This window comes from Loxodonta africana, chromosome X, assembly GCF_030014295.1.
Source record: "Loxodonta africana isolate mLoxAfr1 chromosome X, mLoxAfr1.hap2, whole genome shotgun sequence".
NCBI classification, from domain to species: domain Eukaryota; kingdom Metazoa; phylum Chordata; class Mammalia; order Proboscidea; family Elephantidae; genus Loxodonta; species Loxodonta africana.
In genome coordinates this window covers 46,395,416-46,421,911 of record NC_087369.1, presented here as the reverse complement: position 1 = coordinate 46,421,911, position 26,496 = coordinate 46,395,416, and the positions used below count along the sequence as shown (strand labels likewise).

The window sequence follows — 26,496 nt, the reverse complement described above, 5'->3', positions numbered from 1 at the left end:
CTCGATGATTCAGGACCATAGTGGAAGAAGCCCTTATCTGGCTCGGGGATATGCAGCCCTCCAGAACTGAGGTGATGCGTTGACCTGTTTGCCCCCGCTAGATGGATGGCGGGAGTTTTTGAGCTTTGTGTCAGCTTGGCACACTGCAGCCGCATAATAGGTATACGGTACAGGCCAGCCTGTAATCACGTTTCACTAATGTCCCGATTTTATACAGCTGATTTTGTGGGCTCAGAAACCAGTTAACTAAAATCTCTAGAATGTGTAATGCAAGGTACATACGTAAGTCAATATATATGCCTTGAGCTTCTACGTCTCTAGAACAAAGAAAACAGGAGCCCGGACATCAGGAGAGGGTGTCCAATTGGGGGCCGGCGTGGTCTCAGTTTGGGGGACAGAGAAGAGAGCACATGGCTTTCAGGAAAGGCTACCTCAGTATTTAAATGGTTACTGTCACCTAAGACTGGGGACGCGCTGACGTGCACGGAAAGCCAAATCACTCCGCCCCGGCGTCACTGGCAAAGCGTGCTTTCGCTGCCGCTCCCGCGCCCACGTGGCCACACGTAGGGGCGGCTTCCGGGCGGGGCCGCGCCGCCGTAGAAACAAGGCTCCCAGGCCCCCGCGCGTGCGCACTGCCGCCCGCCCGGCCCCTCGGCTTCCGGGGCCCGACCAGGACATGGTGCTGTCAGAGCTGGCCGTGCGCCTCAACTGCCCTGAATACAAAAACTGGGTGAAGGCGGGCCACTGCCTGCTGCTGCTGCGCGGCTGCCTGCAAGGCTTCGTCGGCCGCGAGGTGCTCGCCTTCCACCGCGACTTGCTCGCCGCCGCCCCCGGCCTGGGCCCCCGTGCCTTCTGCCGTGGCGGCTGGCGGTGCAGCCCGCGCGCCCGCCAGGTGAGCACCTGGCCCCGGACCTGCACACCCCATCCCCGCTCCGAACGCAGCTTCCGGGTCCCTCCGCGGGGCGGGGCCGCCCACGACGCCGGGCGCTCGGAGATCCCAGACGCTGCCCCTTCCTCTGCCTCGGGCCCCTCCTCACCACCGCCCCCTGTAGTTTCAGCCTCAGTGTCAGGTGTGTGCAGAGTGGAAAAGGGAGATTTTGAGCCATCACACCAACAGAAATGGGGACGTCCACTGGGGAAACTGTCGGCCGGGGCTCTGGCCTGTCGACGCCTGGGAGGTGGCCAAGGTAAGCAAGCACCTGTGGCGGGGAGGGAAGGAGGAGGCGGCGGGTAACCTGGTTCCCGGGAGCGCTGGTGAGGTCGTGCCGAAGCTGGAGCCTCACAAAGAGAGGTGCAGGTCCAGAGAGACTGCAGATTTTCTTTGACTGGTAAGGTTTTTAAATTTTTCATTTCGAGTGTTTCGGTGGTTTGGGGGTTATATTGGACTCAGCCCACCGTTGGATTTGAGCTGCCTGTTAGCTGAAGGCATTTGCGTCTGCTACTCCTGCTTGGAAAAGTATAGGAAAGATTTCTACAAAAGATGCTGAGGTGAGACGTAGAGCGAGCATGGGAGCATGAGCAGAGACGAAGGAAATGGACGGTGTGTGTTCGAGGAGACTCACTCGATAGCTCATTTTGGCTGGCATGTAGGGTGCCATGAGGATGGTGGAGGAAGATAAGGGAAGTTAGGGCTAAAATAGGAAGGACTTTAAGTGCCCAACTAAGGAATAAAACTTCAGGGAGGCAGGGATGGGCTAGGCAGCCAGATAGGAGACAGACCTGTGTTCACATTTTGGCAATGTGATTTACTAAGCTGGGCCTCTTGAAAGTTTTTGACTTTTTGATGTTTGGCAGAAGCCTAGTGGGGGGATGGAGAGCAGTCAAAAGTGGCTTCTTCACACAGATTACCTATTGGAGTCAGTCTACATGTGAGTTAGCAGCAGACACAGGCTCGGCGCCTGGGAAGGCAGCGATCAGAGTTCCAGTTCAGCTGCTGTAGTGTGACAGTGGGCCAGCCTCAGTTTCCTAACCTCAAAAACGAGGGAGCTGGACTGTGTCTGTGGTCCTCAGACATTTGGATATCGTGACCTGTAAACCACTGCGGTCACACACCCATCCCCATTTTCCTTGCTGCCACAGAGTTACCAATTTCTGCTTTTACCCGGAAAAGAGAAAAAACTATACCCTTTACTATGACCATCCCATACCTGTTTGATCTCCATTGCTGCTCTACACCCTCAGAATCCTCTCGAAGCCTGTGCCACCTACTTATGCTACTCTTTCTACCTTCTCATTGCTGTCGCCTGCAGACCTTCTGTTTCTCCTCTGTATTTATATTCCCTCCCCAACCCCATCCTGTCAGTTCCTGGGCTCCTTACTCTAGCCATCTCCTGCTCCACCTCACCTCAGCCTCCTTGCATGTAGTGTTCACACCCTGAACTTTGTCACCACAGGAAGTCTCTCCTTTGGCACATTTATTCAAACACCCCCACCCCCACTCCCTGCTCCTGTACTGCTTCCACCTCTTTGAGGCATCTGCTGGTTTCCCAATATCCAGCAGCTTCTGTCCTCCCGGCTTCACTTGGCTCTTTAGCCAGCCCAGATTCCACAGTCCATCATTAAAATCCGTCCCTCGCAGTTATGCAGCTTCTTCTCACCTTTCTCTGAGCTTGTCTGGCCCAGCTCCAGCCCTGGTGACACCATCATCTGCTTCTGCTCAGAGGCAGACTCTCACAAGGGAGCTGACTGGTCTCACCTTCAGTTGTGGATAAGGAGCCCCAGCAGTCTGGCCGTATCTTTCTAGTAGTCTCTGTTCCTGCCTTTCCCAGCCCCCTTCCACTCCCCCACCCTTGCTTCCAGCTCATGTTTCATGGAGTTGATGGGTGCCCCCAGACACATCTTCCTCATCTTTTCACCAAACCTCCCAACCTTCCTCTGTGTGCAGCATCTTCTTCCTTCTGCCACAGAGAGGAAGGTTATCTCTTCTCTCAGCCTGTCCCTCCAGTGGTATGTTGAATCCTATCCTTTCCCACCTGCCCCAGGACTTTGAGTCTTCAGTTATCCACTCTTCCTCCCTCCTGGTTTATTCCCATCACTATACAAATAACTTTAGTATTGTCTGGATTTATGTCATTTTTAAAAAATAACAAAGGATTAAGCATAGAGTTACCATATGACTCAGCAATCCCATTCCTAGGTTTATACTCAAGAGAAATTATAATGTGTCCACACAAAAACTTGTACGCAGATGTTCATAACAACACTATTCATAACAGGACATCATGCTTGGTAAAGTAGAGGGTCAGCAAAAAAGAGGCAGACTCTCAATGAGATGGATTGACACAGTGGCTGCAACAATGGGCTCAGGCATAACAATTATGAGAATGGTACAGGACCGGGCAGTGTTTGGTTCTATTGTACAAAGGGTTGCTGTAAGTCGGAACCCTCTTGACGCCACCTAACAACAACACTTGAATAAATACTTGAAAAACGAAGGCGGAAAAAGGGAAAGAAAAGCCTCCCTTAGCTCATCCCTCCAGCTGTCTCCCCATTTCTCTGTCCACCTCCTATACACATCCCCAGTACAGCTGCGTTCTCTTCTGCTCCCGTTTACTCTTCTCCCGCTCCACCCTGGCTTCTGTTGCTGCCACTCCACTGCTCTTGTCAGAGTCACGTGTGACCTTCAGTTCTCTGGCCTCGTCTTTCTCACCTCTCAGACACACAGCACCATTGGCCACTCTTTTCCTGTTGAAACACTCCTGGCTTTGTGACATTGTTCTCTCCTGATTTTCCTTCTGCCTTCCTGGCTCCTCCTTCCTGCCGCCCCTCCGGTGCCTGACCTCTCTGAGTGCCCGCCTCCTCTTCCTGGTGTTTATTGCCCAGGCCCTTGGACTTAAATGCTACCTTTATGCTGGGGCCCCCAAATGTGTAACCCTAGCCCTGACGTCTCTTCTGAGCTCCAACTGCTTACTTGACATCTCCACTTCCTTATCTCCTGGGCACTTTGTATTTATTTCTAAGGCAGGGCTTGTCATCTTCCCCGCTCCCAAGCCTAACCCATTCCCTACCACCAACTACCTGGAATCATTCTTGTTGCATCTCCTTCCCTCTCACGACCCCGTTGGTTGTACCTGCGTCTCCTTGTCACAGTTTTCACCCTCTCCTGCCTGGCTTCCTGCTGCTGTGCTGGGCCCCTCTGGTTGGTTCTCTGTGTGTGTGTGGTCTTCAAATGGGAATGAGATCATTTTATTCTTTTGCCTAAAATCCCTTGACTGGCTCCTGATGTCCTTAGAAAAACAAAACCTGTTGCTGTTGATTTGATTCCGAATCATAGCAACCCTGTAGGACAGAGCAGAACTGCCCCACAGAGTTTCCAAGGAGTGCCTGGTGGATTCGGACTGCTGACCTTTTGGTTAAAGGACAAGCTCTTAACCACTACGCTACCAGGACTCCAGTGTCTTTAGAATAAACTCCAAACTCTTTCGCAGAACCAATGAGGCCCGACATGATCTGGCCCCAATTCATTTCTCCAACCTCATTTCCTGTGACTCAGTTAAGAGGCACTGAGTGTGTGGCAGCACAGTGGTTAAGTCCTCAGCTGCTTACCCAAAGGCCAGCTGTTCGAGAGGGATGTGGCAGTCTGGTTCCATAAAGATTACAGCCTTGGAAACTCTATGGGGTAGTTCTACTCTGTGCCGTAGGGTTGCTATGAGTCAGGATCAACTTGATGGCAACAGGTTTGGTTTGGTTTAGGGTGTGGTGAGAGGCAATAATGTCTGTTTCCAACCAATGTGCATTAAAATGAAATACAGTGTTGCGAAGTACAGTTTTAAGAAAATGGTTTCACTGACAAAAGGCAACAGAGCTTGTACTGTTGGCTTCTGTTTCTGAAGAATCAAACTTTACCAGTGGATGAGACAGGTGTATATATATAAAAAAAATATTGGTGAGAAAATGCCAGACAGGGTGTACCTTATAATGAAAAAGAGAAACTATGCCTGGTTTTAAAGCAGCTAAGGCCCCTCTGACTTTGCATTTTCCTCTCAGCAACAGCTGAATTAAGCAGAGTTTGGGTTCTTCACTTTCATTGCATCATTTTGCCTGTGATAAATTAATTAACTTCTTTGTTAACAATTGTAGCATCTGTAATAGACTTCCTTCAGAAGGTTGGCCTTTCAGTGGCTGGTATGACATAGAAAGGCAGTCATGGTGCTGGTACCACATGTTTTGATAGGGGCCTTGCAGTGTATGCAAAATTCTTAATTACGGGAGGTTTAGGTGTGCAGTTCCACGGCCAGCAGGGTGTGTCTGTTCTTAACCACAAGCCTTTTCTGATGCCAATGAACAGCACCATAGTAGGCATTGTGGTTGCTTGCCTCCTGGAGTTTATTTATTTGCAAGGAAACAGTTCTCTTTATTTAGAGTTCTTATTGCAAGTAATTTTTCATATGTCATATTCTCTGGTCCCTTGGCAGGAATGTACTCTTGAGATGCTTAGATTGGTAAAGTGGTTGCATCCAGACATAAGTTTGGAAATATTTCAGTGAAGAAATATGCCTGAGCCTTGCTGGAACGCCATTTTTGGGTTCATGCCATAAAAACCTACTAAAGGCGAGATTGTGCTAGAATGAGGAGGCCCTTCTGATGTATCTAGTCTCTCAAAACTTGGGATTCCATCTGTAACTCCCTGTGATTCTACTCACCCCAGCCTATCAGCACAATAATTGCCAGCACTTACTGGCATGTTCATTATTAGTACGTGCCAGGCCCTGGGCAAGTGCTTTATCTGCATTCGCTCATTGAATTCTCGAAACATCCTTCAAGGTAGATGAGGACAGCTATCCCTGGTTTACTGATGAGAATCTGAGGATAAGCAGCTTGCCCAAGGCCACACAGCTGGCAAGTGGCAGACCTGGGATTTGAACCCAGCTCAGTCAGACTCCAAGCCCATTCTCTTAGCTTTACGCTACTATACTGCCATTTTTCAAGCCATTTATTCCACTTTGGAGTAAGTATTATTTTTAAATTCTCCTCTTGAACAACTCAGCCACTGAAACGTCACTAAGGGAAAAAATGGTGCTTTCTACTCATGCTTCTTGCTTATATGCCATTAAGACAGGACAGAAAATCAGTTGCAGGAGGCCTTTGGTCAGGTGTCTCATAACGAGAAGCAGGCAGAACAACCCTTTGGCTGTTACCCTTGGCTGAGGCTTAGCTGTGATGTTTCTCCGCTCCATTTTGGACACACAAGGCTCTAACTTGAAACCCCCAGTGAATAAGAGAATCTCAGTCATCATTTGAGAAATCCACAAATAACAGTTGCCCTGTCAGCTCCTAGAGTTGGTGGCGGCTCAGGAGCTCCTTGTGCTTGCCCGTACTACAGGCCTTTATGCCCCGAGGACTGGCAGACAAAAGAGGACCCGAAGAATGTGATGCCGTCGCTCTTTTAAGTCTCATCAACTGTTGCGATCACTTCATGATTGATCGAAAGAAAGTCACAGAGGTAAGAGCTGCCAGTTGTAAAACCATCTAATGAGAGTCAGTCCCTGCGGGGGGGGAGGGGGTGTGTGAGCGATTAAGCACGCAGCTGCTAACCTAAAGGTTGGAGGTTCTAGGCCACCCAGAGGCACCTTGGAAGAAAGGCCTGGTGATCTACTTCCAAAAGACCACAGCCACTGAAAACCCTATGGAGCACAGTTCTGCTCTGACACACATGGGGTGGCCATGAGTTGGGATTGACTTAACAGCGACCGTTTTTTGGCTTTTTTTCTTTTAAAGAAAGTCAGTCGGGTAGGGATTGAAGACCGGCAGCGACAACATACTCTGTGATGCTAAGAGAAAAAAACCAAAAGCCAAACCCAGTGCTGTCGAGTCCATTCCGACTCATAGCGACCCTATAGGACAGAGTAGAACTGCCCCATAGAGTTTCCAGGAAGCACCTGGCAGATCCGAATGGCCGACCCTTTGGTTAGCAGCCGTGGTACTTAACCACTACGCCACCAGAGTTTCCAACGCTAAGCCAGCCGTGCAAAAATAGCGCAGAGTATCTCCGCAAAACACTGGTGTGCAAAGGAAGCTAAACCCTGATTCGGGGTTGGCATCACTGAGCAGGCGAGCGGGGCACATACCATGTGCACCTTCAGCAATGTCCAAGGACCTCCGTGTGAGTGCAGTCAAGAGACTAGCCCTTAGTTCTCCCTAATTGCAATTCCCTGACAACTCGTTATTGTGCCATTCGCCATGAAAATATAGGAACCCCCAGATTCACTTCCCTGTTCTGCCACAAACAGAAGCCAAGGTAATTTTCCTAATTAAAAAGAAAAAAATATGGAGCAATATATCGTTCTGTCAGTTATATGCCAGCATTTGAATCCTGTCCTTTTAAATGTTACTGGCCAAACAGTTGCAAGACCAAATTACATAGGACTGAAAAAAAGATAAACGCTAATGAATAGCCAGTGTCAGAATAAACCACTGTGCTTGTCAGATTTCTTCTGGGCGATTGCGACTGTTTCACCAGAGAGTAAGTCTCGCACATTTATTACTCTGCAGATTATTAAAAAGAGTGTATAGCACTCCTGGACTATTTATATGATATAGAGACAGTACATGTACATTTTGCCAGCATGCCAGCCACTGAGAAGGAGCCCTGGTGGCACAGTGGTTAAGCGCTCAGCTGCTAACCTAAGGGTCAACGGTTCGAACCCACCAGCGGCTCTCCAAGAGAAAGCCGTGGTGATCTACTTCCATCACGATTAAACAGCCATGTTAACCCTGTGGGGCATTTCTATCCTGTCTGTTGGGTTGCTGTGAATTGGAATCAACTCGATGGGTTTCAGTGGCTTTGCCAGCCACTGAAAGGACTGAGAATCCTTTATGACGTCAGCAGAAGCAAAGCGCTATCACAGTAGTTGAGCAAGTCCTCTGATACCTTCTAACTAAGAACGTGGACGTCTTGATGTGAATTATGTATTAACATATGGTTAGATAGCACCATTTGCTTTAAGTTTTGGCAAAAGTTGTTTTTCTTTTCATCATAGTTTCCGCATCAAAAAACTTCTTTGGCCTAACTTCCTGGAGACACCAATATTTTGGCCTTGCTGCTTCAGCCTGTGGGTTTACTGAGAGCCAACAGTCTTTGCTCTTTGACAAGTTGTTTCAGGCTAAGGCATTGGGGGTATGTGTAAGGAATAGCCAGCCGGTCACAAAATTCCAAGGGCTAAGGATAGATATAGGTGTGTTTGTATTTCGAACCCTGATTCAGTTATTCAAGCAGCAAGGGTTTGAACATCCCCTCCCGCCTTAACAGCACCTACAGGCAGCCAGGTGGTCATCTCAAGAGCTTCTGGATGGCTTGGGAATCTGTGCCAGGGGCTAGGAAGGGGAAAAATGCTGTGCCTCTGTTGCCCAGTTGCCATCTTTTTATCCCTGGAATCCTGTGGCCAAAATGTGGTGTGCAGTTAAGTTTCATCTGTCATATCCCATTTTGTTTTTAATTTTGAATTAGTCGTCATAAAAATCTGAATTCTCAGCTTTCTTGAAAAATCAGGAGGTCTGGCAACACTGGTCTCATATAGCTTCCATGGCAACAACCCATGAGTGAGGAGCAGCTGCCCCTTCAGGTAAAGCACCCACTCTCCAGGTTTCCCAATCCCGCCGCCTCCCCTTACTATCTCTCTTGAAGAACCTTGAAGGTATTTCAGTTAGTGGTCCAAGGGGGACTTCACTTCTTGGTATATATGCCCTCAGGACAGAATGAAGTTAAATATGGATCTGACTTCAGGCTGGAATCCTCAACCCTGGTACAAGTACAAGGAGGCCTGGTGGCGCAGTGGTTAAAGCACTCGGCTGTGAACCGAAAGGTGGACAGTTTGAACCCACCAGCCACTCTGTGGGAAAAAGATGCAGCAACCTGCTTCTGTAAAGATTACAGCCTTGGAAACCCTAGGGGGCAGTTCTCTGTCCTACAGGGTCGCTGTAAGTCGGATTCGACTTGACGGCAGTGGGTTTGGTTGGTTTGGGTTCACACCCCCTAGGATGGCTATGTTATTTTTCAGGTTGGTACAAGTACACGCCAAATGATGCACATGATCCCAAGAAAGTTCTGGCCGTTCTCCAGGGACCGCACTAGTGGATTTTGTAGTAACAAAGCCTTTCTGAAATGTTTGTTTAGAACCACAAAATCTCAGTCTATATCGCTGTTTGACTTTGAAGCCTTTTATCCTTTTTGTCTTTCTATAGGTGATTAAGTGTCGTAATGAGATCATGCACTCTTCAGAGATGAAAGTATCTTCTATGTGGCTTCGAGATTTTCAGATGAAGATCCAAAATTTTCTGAATGAATTCAGGAATATCCCAGAGATTGTGGCGGTATACTCCAGAATAGAACAGGTAAAAATCATATTTAAGGGTCCTGGCATACGGAACTAAAGGGGGAAAAAACACAGTGACTCATTTGGAATTTGAAGTTTATTAGATCCAAACTAAATTTTAGGGTATGAATAGGAGAAAGAATGTGCCTGCCTTGTTGATAAGGAGGTCTAGGATTTTGCTGGGCTGAGAAGTGATCACAGGACGGTATTAAATGGATCCACTTAATGATGTTTAACTGTGAATTCTTTGAGTAGTGCACTGGACTAACTTTTCCATTAAATCAGCTCATGTGTTTGTGTGATAACCCAACAGCTGTTGACATCTGACTGGGCTGTTCACATCCCCGAGGAAGATCAGCGAGATGGGTGTGAATGTGAAACAGGAATTTACCTGAGTGAGAGCCAAGTAAATGAAATAGAAATGGAATTACTAAAGGAAAAACTTCAAGAGATTTATCTTCAAGCAGAAGAGCAAGAGGTGTTGCCTGAAGAGGTAAAAAAAAAAAAAAATTACAACCCCTGTATGAGTAAACAAAGCAAAGAAAGGGCCAAGGGAGGAAGAGTACTTCCTTTTGACATACAGCTGGTTGCTATTTTTCTGATTTATAAGTCAAATAATTTCCAGAAGTGGTTATTTTTTTCTCACAGAATAATGTTACATTTTAACAAATACATTCAGCAAACATTTGTATGCTTACCATGTGCTACAAAGTAGAAGCATGGCAAGGGCTGACCCAGCTCTGAACAAAGAATCCTAAACAAAATGCAGGTCAAAGGGATTGCAGAAAAGGCTTTGCCGAGAGAATGATGTTGAGCTGGGACTTGCAAAAATCAAATAAGAGTTTGGGAAATTGGCAAAGGAAGAAGAAGGGTGCTTTCGGCAGAAGGACCAGCACTTGCAAAAGCCTGAAAGGATAGTTTGGGCCTGGGGAACGACAAAAAGAGCAAAGGAGACGAGGTCAGGTGTGAGGGTGGTGAAGTGGCCATTTTTTGAAAGATTTCCTATGCCATGCCAAGTGCTTTTTATTCCCAGAAAGCAGTGGGGGGAAGCAAGAGAGTGTAAGATGATCAGACATGGCTTTTAGAAAGTTAACTCTTATGGCATGTGGAGGGGGGCTGAAGTGGATCAAGACTAGCCAGGAGGCCCTTGCAGTCATGTGAGGGTGGGAAGAAGAGGGTATGCACTTGAGGCTGTGGAAAAGGGGCCAGATTCTGGAGGTTTTTCTGGGCACAGCACGTGGATCTTAGTGACAGGTTAGATTCCTTGAGACATGTGATGGGGCTGGGGGAGGCTACAGAAGGAGCGAATCCCATTTATTTATGCAGGGTATAAAAGGTACAGTAGTGTAATTATACACTGGCTGGATTCGAATTCTAGATCACCAAGAGATCTTGGAAAAATCATTTCACTTTTTCCATTCCTCCTTGTCCTAGGAAAGTAGTTTTGCTGGTTATGTCATTGAACACAGAAGAGTCTTCATTTCATATAAAATGTATATGCCATTCGTAAGCCATGCTCCTTACTGGTAAATATGCCTGAATAACTTTTCTGGTCATCTCCAGTGCTTTTTCAGCTTGGGCAATTCCTTTAGCACAGGGATTGGAGACCTCTGGTTTTTGGGTGCACCTGCCCTGGCACACCACAGGCATTTAAAACAGTGAGTAAGAGTGTGGGCTGTTTGTTAAATCTTCCATTTCTAAAGCCATGTGTTCCATCTTGCTTTATTTGAAAGTGACGTTAGAACCAGCCCCAATTTTCTTCCCGTTGCCTCTTTCAGAACAGAGTAGAGCGAGAGAAGACAACTCTGGGGTCACACTCACTGCCTCTGACTCCTCAGTAGTTGTCTCCTCTTGCTTGAGGGAAGGGCAGTTCTTTTCCTGTTTGTGTGGTAAAGAGCAAATTCTATCACTAGCAGCACACTGAAGCCAGGAATCTGTATAGTTGAGAGCTGATAGGGAGCCTCGCAATCATCTGATCACACCCCATGCTTTACACGTGAGGCGGTGACCTCAAGGAACAGGCCCTGACGGACACAGGGCTACGCGGCTGAGCATGAGGCTGGCCTGGAGGTCTCCCCACTCTGGTCCTACGCCTTCTTGCAGGCAGCGTGCAGATTCTGTAGCACCAAGGAGCTGGCAAGTATAAGTTTTGAACCCTAATTATCTCTGTTTTACAGAGAGGAAATAGGGGTTAATCAGCTTGGCCTCTGGGTCACCACATCTTTGGATGGAGTTGCTGAATTCTCATGTTTCATGCTTTCTGTTCAGTGGAACATGGCATTTTTCTTAATATTTCAGTGATCAAATGTAAGTTAGGGTGGATTGGTATATATCTCTAAGATGTTAAAGGTTGGCTTTCCACGTGTGGACCTAGACCTCTTTTTTGAAAGTTCAGTGCCATATATAATCCATGTTCTTTAGGGTTAGTCTCCAAAGTCAGAGGATCTAATAAGACCAAATTCCAGTGCCGTCAGTTGTAAGACATGCCATCAGTTCAGTGAGTTCTAAGAAAGGGAAGAATACTGTTGTCAATTAACTGTAAGATGCTGTCAACGGCAAGATGCATTTATATTTGAGATGTTAAAATATGGGGAAAAATGTGCACCTAGGAATCAAGAAATACAGTGGTCGTATTATGGCCATGGGACTTTTCCTGTGAGTGTGTAACAAGGTCTGTTTCAGGTTTTTGTTAAAAGAGCGTAGGGGTAGGGTTGGAAGGCTAAGTTGAAAAAAAGGGTTAATGGAGGTAATTTGGCATGACAGTTCCAGCAAACACCACGGAGCATGGGAACGGTAGACCACAAGACTCCCCCGGGAGTGCCAAGGAGAGCGTGGCAGAGAGTTCATCATTTCCATTCTTTTCTGTTAGTTTGACAAGCCTTAGTGGTATATACAATTACAAAAAAAATTTATTAAAGTACACTCTGCATGAATAACTGATTGTAAAATGCTTTCCGCTTTGGAGCAGCAGCTGCTCAGGCCCCTCGGGCACCCAGGCATACCATAGAGTGTGTGTCCACCAGGGCCCGTCTGCAGCAGAATCCAGGTTCCGCCCAGTAGCCTTTCACACAGTCTGCTGGCCCTTAGTGTTCTGTTAGAATCTTGGGATTTTTAAACATCCAGCTGAAGAACATTGAGGGCAGTAGCTGCCAAAAAAAAAAAATTAATTTGCACATTCTTTAAAGTCGTCACTGGTTTTTTAAACCCTGGTGAGGGAATCCTCTTCATGGAGCTCCCTGGGGAAGTGCAGCGAGAAGGGGCAGTGATAGTATACTCGAGGCAGTAGGGGACACTTCATCTGTTACAGCCCAGAATGAGATACCAAGTACCCACTATGTGCCAGCTAGTTCTAGAAGCTTGGTGTACATCAGTGACAGAAGCAGACACAGATCCCTGCAGGTGAAGACAGACAGTAAACAATGAACACAATAAGTAAGTTATGTAGTGAGAAGAAATACAGTGTAGAGCAGAACAGGTTGGTGGTCGGTAGTGGCAGAGTGGGGAAAAGTAGGAGGTTGCATCAGGTGGTCAGGGTGGCCTTGCTGAGAAGATGTGACTTAGCTATACCTTAAAGGAGGGAGGATCAGCCCTCAGCATATCTGGAGGAAGAGCCTTCCAGAGGGAACAGCCAGCCGAGCAGCAGGGCCGAAGCAGAGTGAGGGAAAGAATACCAGACAGTGAGATCAGGAAGCTGCGGAGGAAGAAGGAGCAGGTCATATTGGGCCGAGTGAGCCATTGGAAGGACCTCAGCTCGGACTTGGAGTGAAATGGGAACCTTTGCAGAGTTCTGAGCAGAGGAATGACAAAAGGAACACGAGCTGCTGTGTTGAGGTTGCCTGGGTGGTGGGGTGGGGAGGGGCAAAGACAGAAGCAGGGAGGCTGCCATAGTACTCCAGGCGGAGATGATGGCGAGTTGGACCAGGGGGGCGTAGAGGTGGTGAGAAGGTGGGCGGATGTGGCGTGTGAAAGAAAGAGAGGCATCAAAGACAATGCCAGAGTTTTGGCTTAAGTGACGGGAAGAATGGAGTTGCCAAGCACCTTTGGCTAGAACAGTGCCCGGTACATGGTAGTCTCTAAACATTTGTTACATGAGTGAAGGGAGGCAGGACTGTACCAGATACAATGCTTAGTGCTTTTAGTAGATTATTTCTAATCAGAATTCTAGATGGGATTGGTACCATCACCCCTAGTTTATAGAGAGGTGAAGTTTCTTGCCCAGTGTCACACAGCTACAGCTGAACTTCAGTACCCACGCCTGTCTTACTCCACTCCATTTTTCTAATGCTTTCGGTTTTCCCTCTCTACTTCCTGTTCCCCTTTACATATAAATGTGCACAAGCCTTCCCCATTAAAAAAAAAAAGCCTCCTTTAACTCTGCTTCCTCACCAAACTAAAATCATCCCCCAGCCATGAGCACCTCTTAAGCACATTTCCAGAGCAAATGCTTGTACTGCTCGAGTTCCAAGCTGCGTCCACTATGAGATGTGGAGTAGAAGAGAGAAGTGAGGCAGATGATGGAGGAGGAGCAGAGGTTGGTGTACCGAGCCTTGAGCAAAGGGAAAGAAATAGTGGAAAAGAGCAAGCCAGGTCTGAGGGGTACGGAGAGGGTCAGGCGGTGACAGCACAAGGATCACAGCTCCCAAAGGGAAGGTCCTTCGTCAGTCAGCATCTAGCAGCTGCCAGCAATCCTTGGTGTGGCTGGGCTAACAGAAAACTCCTATTCCCCAAAGTAAGGTCCCATTCACAGGTACAGGGGTTAGCATGTCGACATAACTTTTTGTGGGGGCACAATTCAATCCATAAACCCCAAAAAACCAAACCCATTGCTGTCAAGTCAATTCTGACTCATAGCGACCCTATAGGACAGAGTAGAACTGCCCCATAGGGTTTCCAAGGAGCGGCTGGTGGATTCGAACTGCAGACCTTTCGGCTAGCAGCCGTAACACTTAACCAGTACGCCCCCAGGGTTTCTATTCAATCCATAGCACTATTAAAACAGGAAAACCTATCAGCATTAAAACGGCATATTCCACTCCTAAAAGCAGGTCCCACAAAGAGACTTGTCACCTGGGCAAAATGACACATGTGTCAGATGAGTTGGTGCAGTATGGTTTGTCTCAGCAGAAGATTTGAAATCGTGTGTTAAAATGTGGAACGTCCACAACTGAAGTACATACAGCCACTAAAAAAAATGAGGCCACTCTCGACGTTCCCACACAGAAAAGATCTTCAGGATCTGACCAAGTAGAAGAACAGTGTCTCCATTTGTGTTTTTCAAAATGGGTATGTGTATATACACACGTGCTTACATGTAAATGCATAGACTATCTGGAAGAGACACAAGAAACTGTTCATCGTGGTCACCTCTGGGGAGAGGAGCTGGGTTACTGGGAACAGGGTTGGGAAGAGGACTTACTTGTTACCTTGTACCCTTGTGTTCATTTCGAATTTTGTACAATGTATATTTATTACCCTCTGTGTGTAAAAATTTAAAAATAAATAAAATGAATCTCTTTTTATACTAGAGCAGGAAGTTTTAAAACAACAGTATATACTCTGAATTTAAGAAGATAAGCAAACGCCCCACTGTGTGGTCCCAGAACTAGGATTGTTTTGTTTTGTGTTTGTTTTTTTAACCCTTAGCCTGTCTGCGGGCAGGTACCTGTAGCCAAGGTTTCTGTCTCCCTTGGGGGACGCATGGGCTGGAGCCAGTCTTGGAGCTAATAAGTTTTTCATTGAATTACAAATCTACTAGAAAATGATCTTCAGCTATACATTGTATGGTTTCCTTCTTGCAGACCTCAACAAGACTGGAAATGGTGAAGGAATTTCTGAGACACAATGAGGATCTTAGAAAAGGTCTTACAGAAGAGATGCAGAAGCTAGACAGCCTCTACCTCCAGCATCAGAAACAGGACTCAAAGGAGCCTGGCGGGGAGATGCCTGAAGAGAGGGCCTAAGGTAAGTTTAGGCATATGATTTTAATAAGGACAGAACAGTCTCATCTCTGGGGTGTCTGCTCTCTTACATGAACACGCAACTTTGTCTAATCCGAGGTTCCCTTACGCGCTTGTGGTTTGAAAGAAAGGACACTGAGCCCGGTGCTATTTCCAGTGAATGATTCTTACATTTGTGGAGTAATTCAGCATAACAAATTCCCTGTCAACTTTGTTTAGGCAAATACACCTGAAGTCATTGGTCCCATCTTAAGTGAATCAACTTTATAACACAGGCAAAAAGCGTGTCAGCCTTAAAGTGTAATTGACCAGTAATGCCTAGCTCTTAGCTGAGGCATTAATGCTGTTGTGTGGTTAGGTGCCATCGAGTCGGTTCTGACTCACAGCTACACTATGCACAACAGAACGAAACACTGCCCGGTCCTGTGCCATCCTCACATACACTGCTATGTTTAAGCCCATTGTTGCAGCCACTGTGTCAGTCCATCTTGTTGAGGGTCTTCCTCTTTTTCGCTGACCCTCTAGTTTACCAATCATGATGTGAGTCTCCCGGGACTGGTTCCTCCTGATAACATTAGACAAAGTCTCACCACCCTTGCTTCTAATAAGCATTCTGGCTGTACTTCTTTCAAGACAGATTTGTTCATTCTTCTGGCAGTCCAGTGCATATTCAATATTCTTCGCCAACACCGTAGTTCAAAGGCCTCAAGTCTTCTTCGATTTTCTTTATTCATTGTCCAGCATTAATAGCAATTGGTTAATTCCCATAGCACAACTTTTTAAAACAAGTCACTGTCTTTAGTATTTTACTATTTTTCTTCAAATAAAGAAAATTAAAATGTTTTCTTTCATTTTAGGTTGTCCTTTGATAAAAATCAGGCATGTTCTGTGACAGCCAGCACAGCTTCCATCTCAGCCATCCTTTCCTGGGCCAGAGGAAAAACATTCAAGAGTACTCTACACAGTCTTTCTCTGGACTTGCCTTTGGTGCTTCGGGGGTATTTTTTTTTTTTTAATACTCATAAGCTTGGAGTTGTATAATCTGTACTGATAAAAAAAAATCGGGTACTCTCGGGCCAAAACTTGCTACTATCCAGGGATTTTTTTTTTCTATTTAACAGGTGAGATTTTTTTTTTCTTTTTTATTGTGGTAAATTTACATGAGAAGTCCTGATGGCACGCTGGTTAAGCACTTGGCTGCTAACTCAAAGGTCGGTGGTTCAAACCCACCAGCCACTCCACAGGAGAAAGATGTGGCGGTCTGTTCCTGTAAAGATTATAGCCTTGGAAACCCTGTGGGGCAGTTCTGCTCTGTCCTGTACGGTCACTATGAGTCGGAATCAACTAGATGGCAGTGGGTTTGGTAAATTTATATGTAACAAACCATTTGCCATTTCTTAAGTGTACCATTCAGTGACGTAAAAGGTGAATTTTTTTCTGGTCCTAAACTAGCTACTTACCATGGTAAAGGCTGTGTCTGGCCGGTCCCCTGACGAGGCACAGCAGCCTCTCCCCCCACCCCCATTCTGCTACCTCCATGTGCATAGTTCTGTAGAAGAGATTCCCATGGGGTACGCATGGGAAGAGACTCACAGCAGTGGGCTTAACCAGCCATCAGGAGGGGACTGGTTAAATAGATACAGCACATTGGCACCACTGAACGGTATGCAGCTGTTAAAAAGAATGAGGCAATGCAGTAAAAGGGAATGATCTCTAAGGTACCAAACCAAAAAAACCAAACCTGTTGCCATCAAGTCGCTTCCAACTCATAGCGACCCTATAGGACAGATTAGAACTGCCCCATAGAGTTTCCAAGGAGCACCTGGTGGATTTGAACTGCCAACCTTCTGGTTAGCAGCTGTAGCACTTAACCACTATGACACCAGGGTTTTCCTCTAAAGTACAGGAAGTAGAAAAAATGCTGAACAATGTGTAGCATGCTGTAATGCCATTTGTGTTTTTAAATAACAGAAGTCTGGAAAGTTGCATGCTTTTCCCAATTTTTTTTTGCTCTGCTACGTCTGGGAAAGCAAGTAGACTGGGGGCGGGGGGCAGGTGGTGGCTAGAAGGAACTTGCTTTTCTAGTTCGTATATGCCCATATGAAATTTTTCTAACAAACATGCACTTGTGTATTTTGAAATTTTTTAATTAAAATTTTTGATTTCAAAATAATAAAAGACATGAACAATAAAATTCAAACTTGCAAGACTTGCGTGTCACATTTCCTAGACTGTGTTGTAGCCTCCACTCTTGTGGGGGTCAACTCCAGCTCCTGGGGCACTTGTGAATCACAGGGCCATGAGAAGGAGCCCAGTTAAGTGGGTTCCTTTCCACATAGGCTGTCTTTGTGAAAGACTCAGGAGAAAAATTGTTTTAGCATTACAGTTACAAAGCTAAGGCAGTTCTTTGTATTTTAGCCTGTTCTTTACCAGGAAAACATTACATATTAAACTCAGTATCAAACACCTGAATTCTGGGAAATAACTAGAATGTGTCAGTGACAAAAACATCTGGGAAAATAACTGCCAGTTGGGAAAATGTTGTCGGCTTCATAAAGTTAGTGACTGAGATCTGTAAATAGTTAAGTTAAATCGTCAAGGTCAAAAGGAGTTGGTTACGTTTGAGTTTGGGAGATAATGAAATGATTGTTACCCTAACGATTTGAAAGATCTGTTGTTATTAAAGTGTCAACCACTTACATGGCTTTAAACACTAATATCCCAGGCAGCAAAGGCTTAGATCTTAGTGGAATGGACACTGCATTAGGGTGGAAGTGTTGCACCCCTTTGGATATTTTCCCTAATCATTTTGTGCTCTAAATTTTAAGTGTAAAGTGGTAGGAAGTTATCAGCAGAGATTATCCTTCTTTCGTTACCAGATTAATTAAAAACCTACCTGTTAGACAGTGGCCTTTTATTGAAATGTAATACTTGAATTAAAGAATACATCTTGTAAGACAGACCTAAGAATATATTAACTTGTACACATGTAATACTCAGTGAAGTCAAAGAATGTTCTTTAATGTTTCAATAAAAAATCATGATATAAAGTGATGATTCATTTCAGAACTTTAAAAACAGTTTTTATTACTGCATTATCACTTGCATTATCTAAACTATTAAGTGACCTTAATGCTTTATTACTTTCTACTGTATTTCAGAAAGACATAGGAGAATTCTTATTTCAGAACCATGTGTGGCAGCCAGCCTCCAAGATTGCCCCCCAGTGATCCCCGCTTCCTGGTATTCCCACTCTTGTATTATTTTCCCACAGTGTACCAGGGTTGGTCTGTGTGACCATTAGAACATAGCTGAAGTGATGGTATGTCACTTCCGATAATAGGTCATAAAAGACTATGGCTTCCATCTTGGGCGCTCTCTCAGAAAACTTGCCCTGGGGGAAGCCATGTTGTGAGCAGCCCTGTGGAGAGGCCCGTGTGACGTGGAATTGAAGCGTCCTACAAACAACTGGATGAATGATCTTGGAAGCTGATCCTCCAGCCCCAGCTGACAGCTGAGAGACCCTCAGCCAGAAGCACTCAGCTAAGCCACTCCCAGATTCCTGACCCTCAGAAATTGTGTAGGATAATAAATATTTGTTGTTTTAAGCTGTCACGTTTTGGGGTAATTTGTTACATAGCAACAGATAACTAATACTTTGCCATAGTTCCCCCCCCCACCCCCGTATGCAAAGTATGAAACACAGAGACTCCCTGCAAAGAAGACTTCTGCTTGGATGCCACAGAAGATAAAGGAGAATCTACCAGAGTTCCACAAATGTGCCTCTTACCCAAGAGCTGATGTCTTCAGAACCTTTCAGATAGTCACGCGTCGCTTGTTGTCCCCCGTACGTTCTGTGAAATAGGACGTTATTTGATTTTGATGTTGCGTGACTGTCTCCAGTTCAGCACCCAGCCCTACCTGCTGTTCTGCCCACCTGCCTGAGAAGGAGCAGTCTGGCCCAGCAGCCCCCACCGCCTCCAGATGAAGCCCGAGAGCTGTATCCACCGTATACGGAAGGCTAGCCTTGCCGGGTGTGCAGCTACGGCTGGTGGGGTCTGTGCCGACAGCCAGATCAGAACTGCAGATTCCGGGCGCAGGGTGTGGGGCTCACAGGGGTGGCAGAGACAGCTGGATCAAATGGGAGCATGTGTTTGGGTGGCGGTCCTGGCTGCCACTGCCCTGTTGGTGTGGTCCCTCCCACTGCCACCGCTGGGAGCCCGGGCTCCCTGAGCCCAGCCAGCGCCCATGGCAGGAGTGGAGGAGCCCCTGCAGGCACTGTCCTGTGCAGGGAGTGAACGCAGGCACTGGGGGGTTGGGATGCACCCTGGAGCTGTGCTGCTCCTTCACTATGGAGGTTTGAGGGTCTTTAAAACCATTAGGGGAAAATAAAAGGAGATCTGCTTTTTCTTTAAAAAAACAAAAAACCTTATGGGACCACAGACATATCTGCTGTGGGACCTTCATTGCCCAAACATGTTATGTGGCACATACCTGTATTGTTTTCAATTCCTTTGCACTTGAAATCTTTACCAAAGGCAGGGCTTGAGCACTCCCAAACATATCATGAGGGGGCAGTGGTAGTTCAGTGGTAGAATTCTCACTTCCCATCCATGAGGCTGAGAGGTTCAGCTCCCTGCCAATGCACCTCATGTGGGTGTTGGTATGATGCTGAATAGGTTTCAGTGGAGCTGTCAAACTAAGACAGACTGTAAGGAAAGGCCTGGTCTACTTCAGAAAATCAGCCAGTCAAAACCCTATTGATCACAATGGTCCGATCGGCAACTGATCATGGGGATGGCACATGACTATGCAGTGTTTTGTCTTTGTGCATGGGGTCAACATGAGTAGGGGGCCAACTCGACAGCAACTAACAGCGAACACATACATTGAGGTTCCTTGATGTACTGCCCTGGGCCTGCGTTCCCCAGAGGCAGAGGCAGGGGAAGATTTTGGATCAAATCCTAAAGGGTAGTCCTAAGGGTCTCACACCCACAGCTCCATCCTTCTCTTCCCTCCTTTCGTAACTCTCAGGTTTAAGTCAGTAGTAGCACTGACGGGAATTCTAGGGGAATACTCCGGGCTAATGCCGTGAATCATGGGCTCTCACCCCCAACCCTAGCTAGTGTCCAACACAGTGAAAGGTTAACCATTTTTAGGGATAAGTAAAAGGAGGAAAGAATTCTGATTTTCATCATTTTTTTTCCTATTTACCTAGAATCTAGGGCTGACAGCAACCATCCTTGGAGTTGTGTATCCTGTTTCCAAGGAAGATTCCGTAATTGTTCTCAGTCACAAAGAGATTCTAAGTTCCCTTAATAAGTACTCCTTAAAGTCTAACCTGGTCTTCACTGAATTTATTTACACACTTCAAAGTATTTCCCTCAGTAGAAATCGTCCCTGGACTTTGTGTGTGTGCGTGCAGAGATTTGTAGCTGTACCAAGTTTTAAGTTATGTGTGATACTAACCAACCGTATTTCGCCTGGACACCAAAACAAGTAACAAAAACATGTTCTCAAGAGACCTTTAAAAAACAAAAACCTATGAGTTAGTGGATAATTTGAAGTGTCTTTCCCAGTAAAGCAGAAAAACAAAAAGTCTTCCTTCCCCATATAAACTAACCCCAAAGTTGCAGGTCCCATGAAAAGGAAGACCAGCTAATCTACCCTCGCCCTCTAAAAACATTTCTAGTTCACAAAATAAGCAGGACTCAACAGCTTCAGTCGGTGCTATTTTCCTTTTCTTTTTATTAACCAAATTGCAGGTTTAAGTCAGATTCGCACTGTTGTAGAGTCAGAACCCAAGCTTCAATCGGTCTTTTCTGTAGGAGAAACTTAGCGCTTGCAAGATGCAAAGATTCGATCACTCAGTCCTTAAGAGTCATTTTGGGGGCCGAGAAGCAGGGGCGGCGGACGCCTTGCTGGAGCTGGTCGCTGAAGGGTCGCGAGAGTCGGCAGGGGTGGTCATTCCGATGCTGCCACCATAGTGGTAGAGTAGGTAGCGGGTCCCCTGAATACTCTGCGCCGTCACGTTGGCGCCGTGGCACGCCATCAGCAGCAAGTTTCGAGGCTGTACGCGGTAGGCGAAGCGCATGAAGGCCAGCGAGTAGAAAAAGAGCGCTGTCGTCATGCGGCCGCTGATTATCTCCGGGGACGCCTTCATGTCCTTGAAGGCGGCCAGCGGAAGGCCCCAGTTGGCCACCGGACCCCAGAAGTGCGTGCTAGTCAGGTATTCCCGGAACTCCTTGGTCTGCACGTAGTCCCTCGCCCTCCGCAGTAGTGTCGCCACTGCCGCCATGATGCCTGCGTTGTGGGAGCGACAACGGACAACTAGCCCACAATGACGTGGGTCTCGAGGCGCCTGGAACGGTGGGCCGACTCTGACGTGGCCTCCTCCAGCCTCCGGCGTTCTCTTGATGGCCGTAAAGTGCGCGTGGCAACACGTGCCGCTGTCGCGCCTTCACGGGACTGCCGTAAAGTGCATAGAGCCCGCGTGTGCCGCTCCAAAGACCTTGAAGCCCTCGGGGGTCCGTGGGCCACTCCGGGTGGCGAGCGTCCGGCTGCCTCCTTCCCGCCCTTTCTACTTCTAAGCTGTTCAGGGGGATAGTTTGCTTATTCTGTCCCATCTGTGGATGCCGTTGACTAGATGTTGATACGAAATTCCTCAGTTCATAGGAATTTAGTCCTTACAAAATTGGCCTTGATGTTACTTGAAGACATACTGACATTTCACGCCTAAAAATTTCAGCATCTGTCTCCTAAGAACAAGGACGGTCTCCTGCTTAACCACAATACAACAATTCACTCGGATAATTAAAACTTAGCACAGTACTATTATCTAATATGCAGTGGACTTTAAATTTTATAGCTTTGTGACTTTTTTTGTTGAAGGTAGGAGATCCAGGATCCAATGAAGGCTCACATTTAGCTCTCATCTCCTTTAGATTAAAGGTCCCTGCATGGTGAAAATGGTTTTCACTCGGCTAGTAACCAAAAGGTTGTCAATTTGAACCCACTTAGTGGTGCATGGAAGAAAGGCCTGGTGTCTTAGTCATCTAGTGCTGCTATAACAGAAACACCACAAGTGGATTGCTTTAACAAAGAGAAATTTATTTTCTCACAGTTTAATAGGCTAAAAACCCACTGCTGTCTAGTGGATTCCGACTCATAGGCTAGAAGTCCAAATTCAGGGCGTCAGCTCCAGGGGAAGGCTTTCTCCCTCTGCCGGCTCTGGAGGAAGGTCCTTCTCGCCAACCTTCCCCTGGACTAGAAACTTCTCCGAGTAGGAACCTTGGGTCCAAAGGACCGCTCTGCTTCTGGCATTGCTTTCTTGGTGGTATGAGGCCGCCCTGTCTCTCTGCTTGCTCCTTTCTTTTATGTCTCAAAAAAGATTGCCTCAAGACAATCCAATCCTGTAGATTGAGTCCTGCCTCACTAACACAACTGCTGCCTATCCTCCCTCATAAACATCATAGCAGCAGGATTTACAACATATAGGAAAATCACACAATACCGGGAATCATGGCCCGGCGAAATTGATACACACATTTTGGGGGGGACATAATTCAATCCATGACACCTGGCAATCTGCTTCCATAAAAATTACAGCCCTGAGTAAGAATCGACTGGAGGGCACAAGACAACAACAACAATCCTATTGATTAATTTCCTTTAATCTAGAACAATTCCCCAGCTTCGTTTGCCTTTCATGGTATTAGCATTTTTGAGGAGTTCAAGCCAGTGGTTTTGCACAATGCCCTTAATTTGGATTTATCTGATGGTTTTCTCATGATAAGATTTGGGTTAAACATTTTAGGCAAATATACAACACAGGTGATGTTGTGTTCTTATTGAATCACGTTGGGAGGCACATGATGTCACTTGGTTCCATATCCACCAATATCATTGGTGATATTAAGTTTGATCACTTGACTAAGGAGTTGTCTGGCAAGTTTCTCCATTGTAAAGGTATCTTTTCCCCTATGTAATCAATAAGTGGAGGCCTGGTGGCATAGTGGTTAAGAGCCCTGCTGCTAACCAAAAGGTCGGCACTTCAAATCCACCAGCCGCTCCTTGGAAACCCTATGGGGCAGTTCTACTCTGTCCTATAGGGTTGCTATGAGTAGGCACCAACTCAACGGCACCCAACAACAATCAATAAATAATCTAGGGGGAGCCACATTGAGAGTGTATGAATATTCCATTCTCCAACAGTCTTTCAGGTAATAATTTTATTATCCTTTAATGAAAATTCTTAATGACAAAACTGGTGACTACTTTCCCAATGTTTTCTGCCTTTTTTTTTTTGTAATGCAACATCACAAGACACCCTGAGAAAACACTATAATCTATAATCCTTAGATATTGCCATTGTCCCAATAATGTCCTGGATGGCCATTTTGTCTTTCTTGTCTAGGATCCAGTCCAGGATCACAGCTTACCTTAATTGTTCTATCTCTTTAGTCTCCTTTAGTTTTGGAACAGTTCCCCAGGCTTTCTTTGTCACTCAGGACTTTGACAATTCAAAAAGAGTACAGGCCAGCTCTCTTATAGACTGTCCCTCAACTGGGGTTCTTTTGATATTTCCTCATGACTACCTTCAGAGTGTTCATGTTTGACAATTACAACCCAAAAGTGATGTGTGTCCCCAGTGCAAGGCACATGCTGTTTGTCTGATTGTCCGTAATGTTAAGATAGTGTTTACCAGATTTCTCCATTGAACTCAGTATTTTTCCCTTTGTAATGAATAAGTACTTGGTGGGGAAATACTTTGAGACTATGTAAGTATTTAACCTCTTAGTTTTCAATCCATTAATGATTCTTGCCTGAATCAAGTATTACTATACTGGTTACAATATTTTAGTTTGTAAATGGTTTTTTTTCCCTTTTTGTCTTGTTGGCTTGAAACAGTAAAAATCAGAAATGTATTTCATTAAATTTGCCCTGAAATGATGGTCAGCATTTGAAAAACCATATGACTTTTCCTGGATTATGGCTATGATAATGGAACATTGAGGGTTTGCTATTTTATGAAACTTTTTTTGGGGGGGGGCATATCCTGTTCTTTGGAATATTTACTCCTAAATTCTACCAAAGGGAAAAAATAGCATTGTGCCTCAAGAGAAGCCGGATGAATAAAACAATAGGCTGATATCTTGGCTCTGCCATTTTCAGTTACTGCTGAGAGTAATTTTAGAGCTGTGTCCCTGATTCTAATCTTTTTGCCTTCTGTTTTCATCTTGTATGTATACGGTGATTAAAGGCTGGGTCGTTATCCAGCATCTACCAATAGCTATGAAAATGTCAGTTAAGTATGTTGTAGGTGGGTTTACCTCAGTTTCTCTATATATGCCCCTTGTGTTGTAATCTGGTCTGGGTCCCTCATTGCTATGCAATGGCATAAGGGAATCTGTTGTGATATGATCCTCCCTCTCCTTCCTGCCAATCTTTTGTTCTGTTTCCTCTCTCCCACTTATTCATATGTACTGAGACCACTGACCCCTCAGGTCAATGGTGAAACAAGCAGAAGGCCACGAAGTTCCTCCACCCACTCTGCTGCCAGGGCCTCATTTGGAGTCCCTAGGTGGTATTACCCCCACGTGTCTGTCAGTTTGTCGTACTGTGGGGGCTTGCGTGTTGCTCTGATGCTGGAAGCTATGCCACCGGTATTCAGATACCAGCAGGGTCACCCATGGAGGACAGGTTTCAGCTGAGCTTCCAGACTAAGACAGACTAGGAAGAAGGACCTGGCAGTCTACTTCTGAAAATCATTAGCCAGTGAAAACCTTAGGAATAGCAGCGGAACATTGTCTGATATAGTGCTGGAAGATGAGCCCCCCAGGTTGGAATGCACTCAAAAGATGACTGGGGAAAAGCTGCCTCCTCAAAGTAGAGTCGACCTTAATGACATGGATGGCGTAAAGCTTTTGGGACCTTCATTTGCTGATGTGGCACGACTCAAAATGAGAAGAAACAGCTGCAAACATCCATTAATAATCGGAACCTGGAATGTACGAAGTATGAATCTAGGAAAATTGGAAATCACCAAAAATGAAATGGAACGCATAAACATCGATATCCTAGGCATGAGTGAGCTGAAATGGACTGGTATTGGCCATTTTGAATTGGACAATCATATAGTCTACTACGCGGGGAATGACAATTTAAAGAGGAATGGTGTTGCATTCATCGTCAAAAAGAACATTTCAAGATCTATCCTGAAGTACAATGCTGTCACTGATAGGATAATATCCATACGCCGCACGCCTTGGAAACTCTACGGGGCAGTTCTACTCTGTCCTATAGGGTCACTATGAGTCGGAATCGACTCGACAGCAGGAAAAAAACAAGGAAGACCAGTTAATACGACTATTATTCAAATTTACGCACCAACCACTAGGGCCAAAGATGAAGAAATAGAAGATTTTTATCAGCTGCTGCAGTCTGAAATTGATCCAACATGCAATCAAGATGCATTGATACTTAATGGTGATTTTAATGTGAATGTTGGAAACAAAGAAGAAGGATCAGTAGTTGGAAAATATGGCCTTGGTGATACAAACAACGCTAGAGATTGAATGATAGAATTTTGCAAGACCAACGACCTCTTCATTGCAAGTACCTTCTTTCACCAACATAAATGGCGACTATACACATGGACCTCCCCAGATGGAACACACAGAAATCAAATTGACTACATCTGTGGAAAGAGACGATGGAAAAGCTCAATATCATCAGTCAGAACAAGGCCAGGGGCTGACTGTGGAACAGACCATCCATTGCTCATATGCAAGTTCAAGCTGAAACTGAAGAAAATCAGAGCAAGTCCACGAGAGCCAAAATATGACCTTGAGTATATCCCACCTGAATTTAGAGACCATGTGAAGAATAGATTTGACGCATTAAACACTAGTGACCGAAGACCAGACGAGTTGTGGAATGACATCAAGGACATCATCCATGAAGAAAGCAAGACGTCACTGAAAAGACAGGAAAGAAAGAAAAGACTAAGATGGATGTCAGAGGAGACTCTGTAGCTTGCTCTCGAACTTCGAGCAGCTAAAACAAAAGGAAGAATTGATGAAGTAAAAGAACTGAACAGAGGATTTCAAAGGGCGTCTCAAGAAGACAAAGTAAAGTATTATAATGACATGCGCAAAGAGCTGGAGATAGAAAACCAAAAGTGAAGAACATGCTCGGTGTTTCTCAAGCTGAAAGAACTGAAGAAA

At 45.8% G+C, this 26,496-nt stretch overlaps 2 protein-coding genes across 4 annotated transcripts; one reads left to right on the top strand and one right to left on the bottom strand.

Annotated features, from left to right (window-relative positions):
- The first annotated feature begins 664 nt into the window (after positions 1 to 664).
- CXHXorf38 (chromosome X CXorf38 homolog) lies at positions 665 to 18,920 on the top strand. Of its 3 annotated transcripts, XR_010319760.1 has the most exons (8): positions 665 to 892; positions 1,053 to 1,187; positions 6,323 to 6,442; positions 9,181 to 9,330; positions 9,625 to 9,804; positions 15,110 to 15,272; positions 16,126 to 16,389; positions 18,430 to 18,920. XR_010319760.1 is itself a non-coding variant. In XM_003417983.4 (7 exons), exons 1-6 carry the CDS (start codon positions 677 to 679, stop codon positions 15,269 to 15,271), a joined length of 963 nt encoding a protein of 320 aa, XP_003418031.1. In that variant the 5' UTR covers positions 665 to 676; the 3' UTR covers position 15,272; positions 16,126 to 18,406. The 3 variants fall into 3 exon arrangements, 2 of the variants coding, with proteins under 2 accessions (XP_003418031.1, XP_023413732.1); XM_003417983.4 differs by lacking the exon at positions 18,430 to 18,920 and having other exon boundaries at positions 16,126 to 18,406; XM_023557964.2 differs by lacking the exons at positions 665 to 892; positions 18,430 to 18,920 and having other exon boundaries at positions 928 to 1,187; positions 6,271 to 6,442; positions 16,126 to 18,405.
- A 1,075-nt stretch (positions 18,921 to 19,995) lies between these two features.
- On the bottom strand, positions 19,996 to 21,566 carry MPC1L (mitochondrial pyruvate carrier 1 like). The gene has a single exon (XM_023557975.2). It carries the CDS (start codon positions 21,564 to 21,566, stop codon positions 21,150 to 21,152), a length of 417 nt encoding a protein of 138 aa, XP_023413743.1. The 3' UTR covers positions 19,996 to 21,149.
- Positions 21,567 to 26,496: the final 4,930 nt, after the last annotated feature.

Bases quoted from the DNA above. Each gene is read 5' to 3' on its own strand.
- CXHXorf38 (XM_003417983.4), top strand. From the start codon at position 677: ATGGTGCTGTCAGAGCTGGCCGTGCGCCTCAACTGCCCTGAATACAAA. The intron at 893-1,052 runs GTGAGCACCTGG...CGCCCCCTGTAG, and splicing joins GCAGCCCGCGCGCCCGCCAG to TTTCAGCCTCAGTGTCAGGT. The intron at 6,443-9,180 runs GTAAGAGCTGCC...GTCTTTCTATAG, and splicing joins ATCGAAAGAAAGTCACAGAG to GTGATTAAGTGTCGTAATGA.
- MPC1L (XM_023557975.2), bottom strand. From the start codon at position 21,566: ATGGCGGCAGTGGCGACACTACTGCGGAGGGCGAGGGACTACGTGCAG.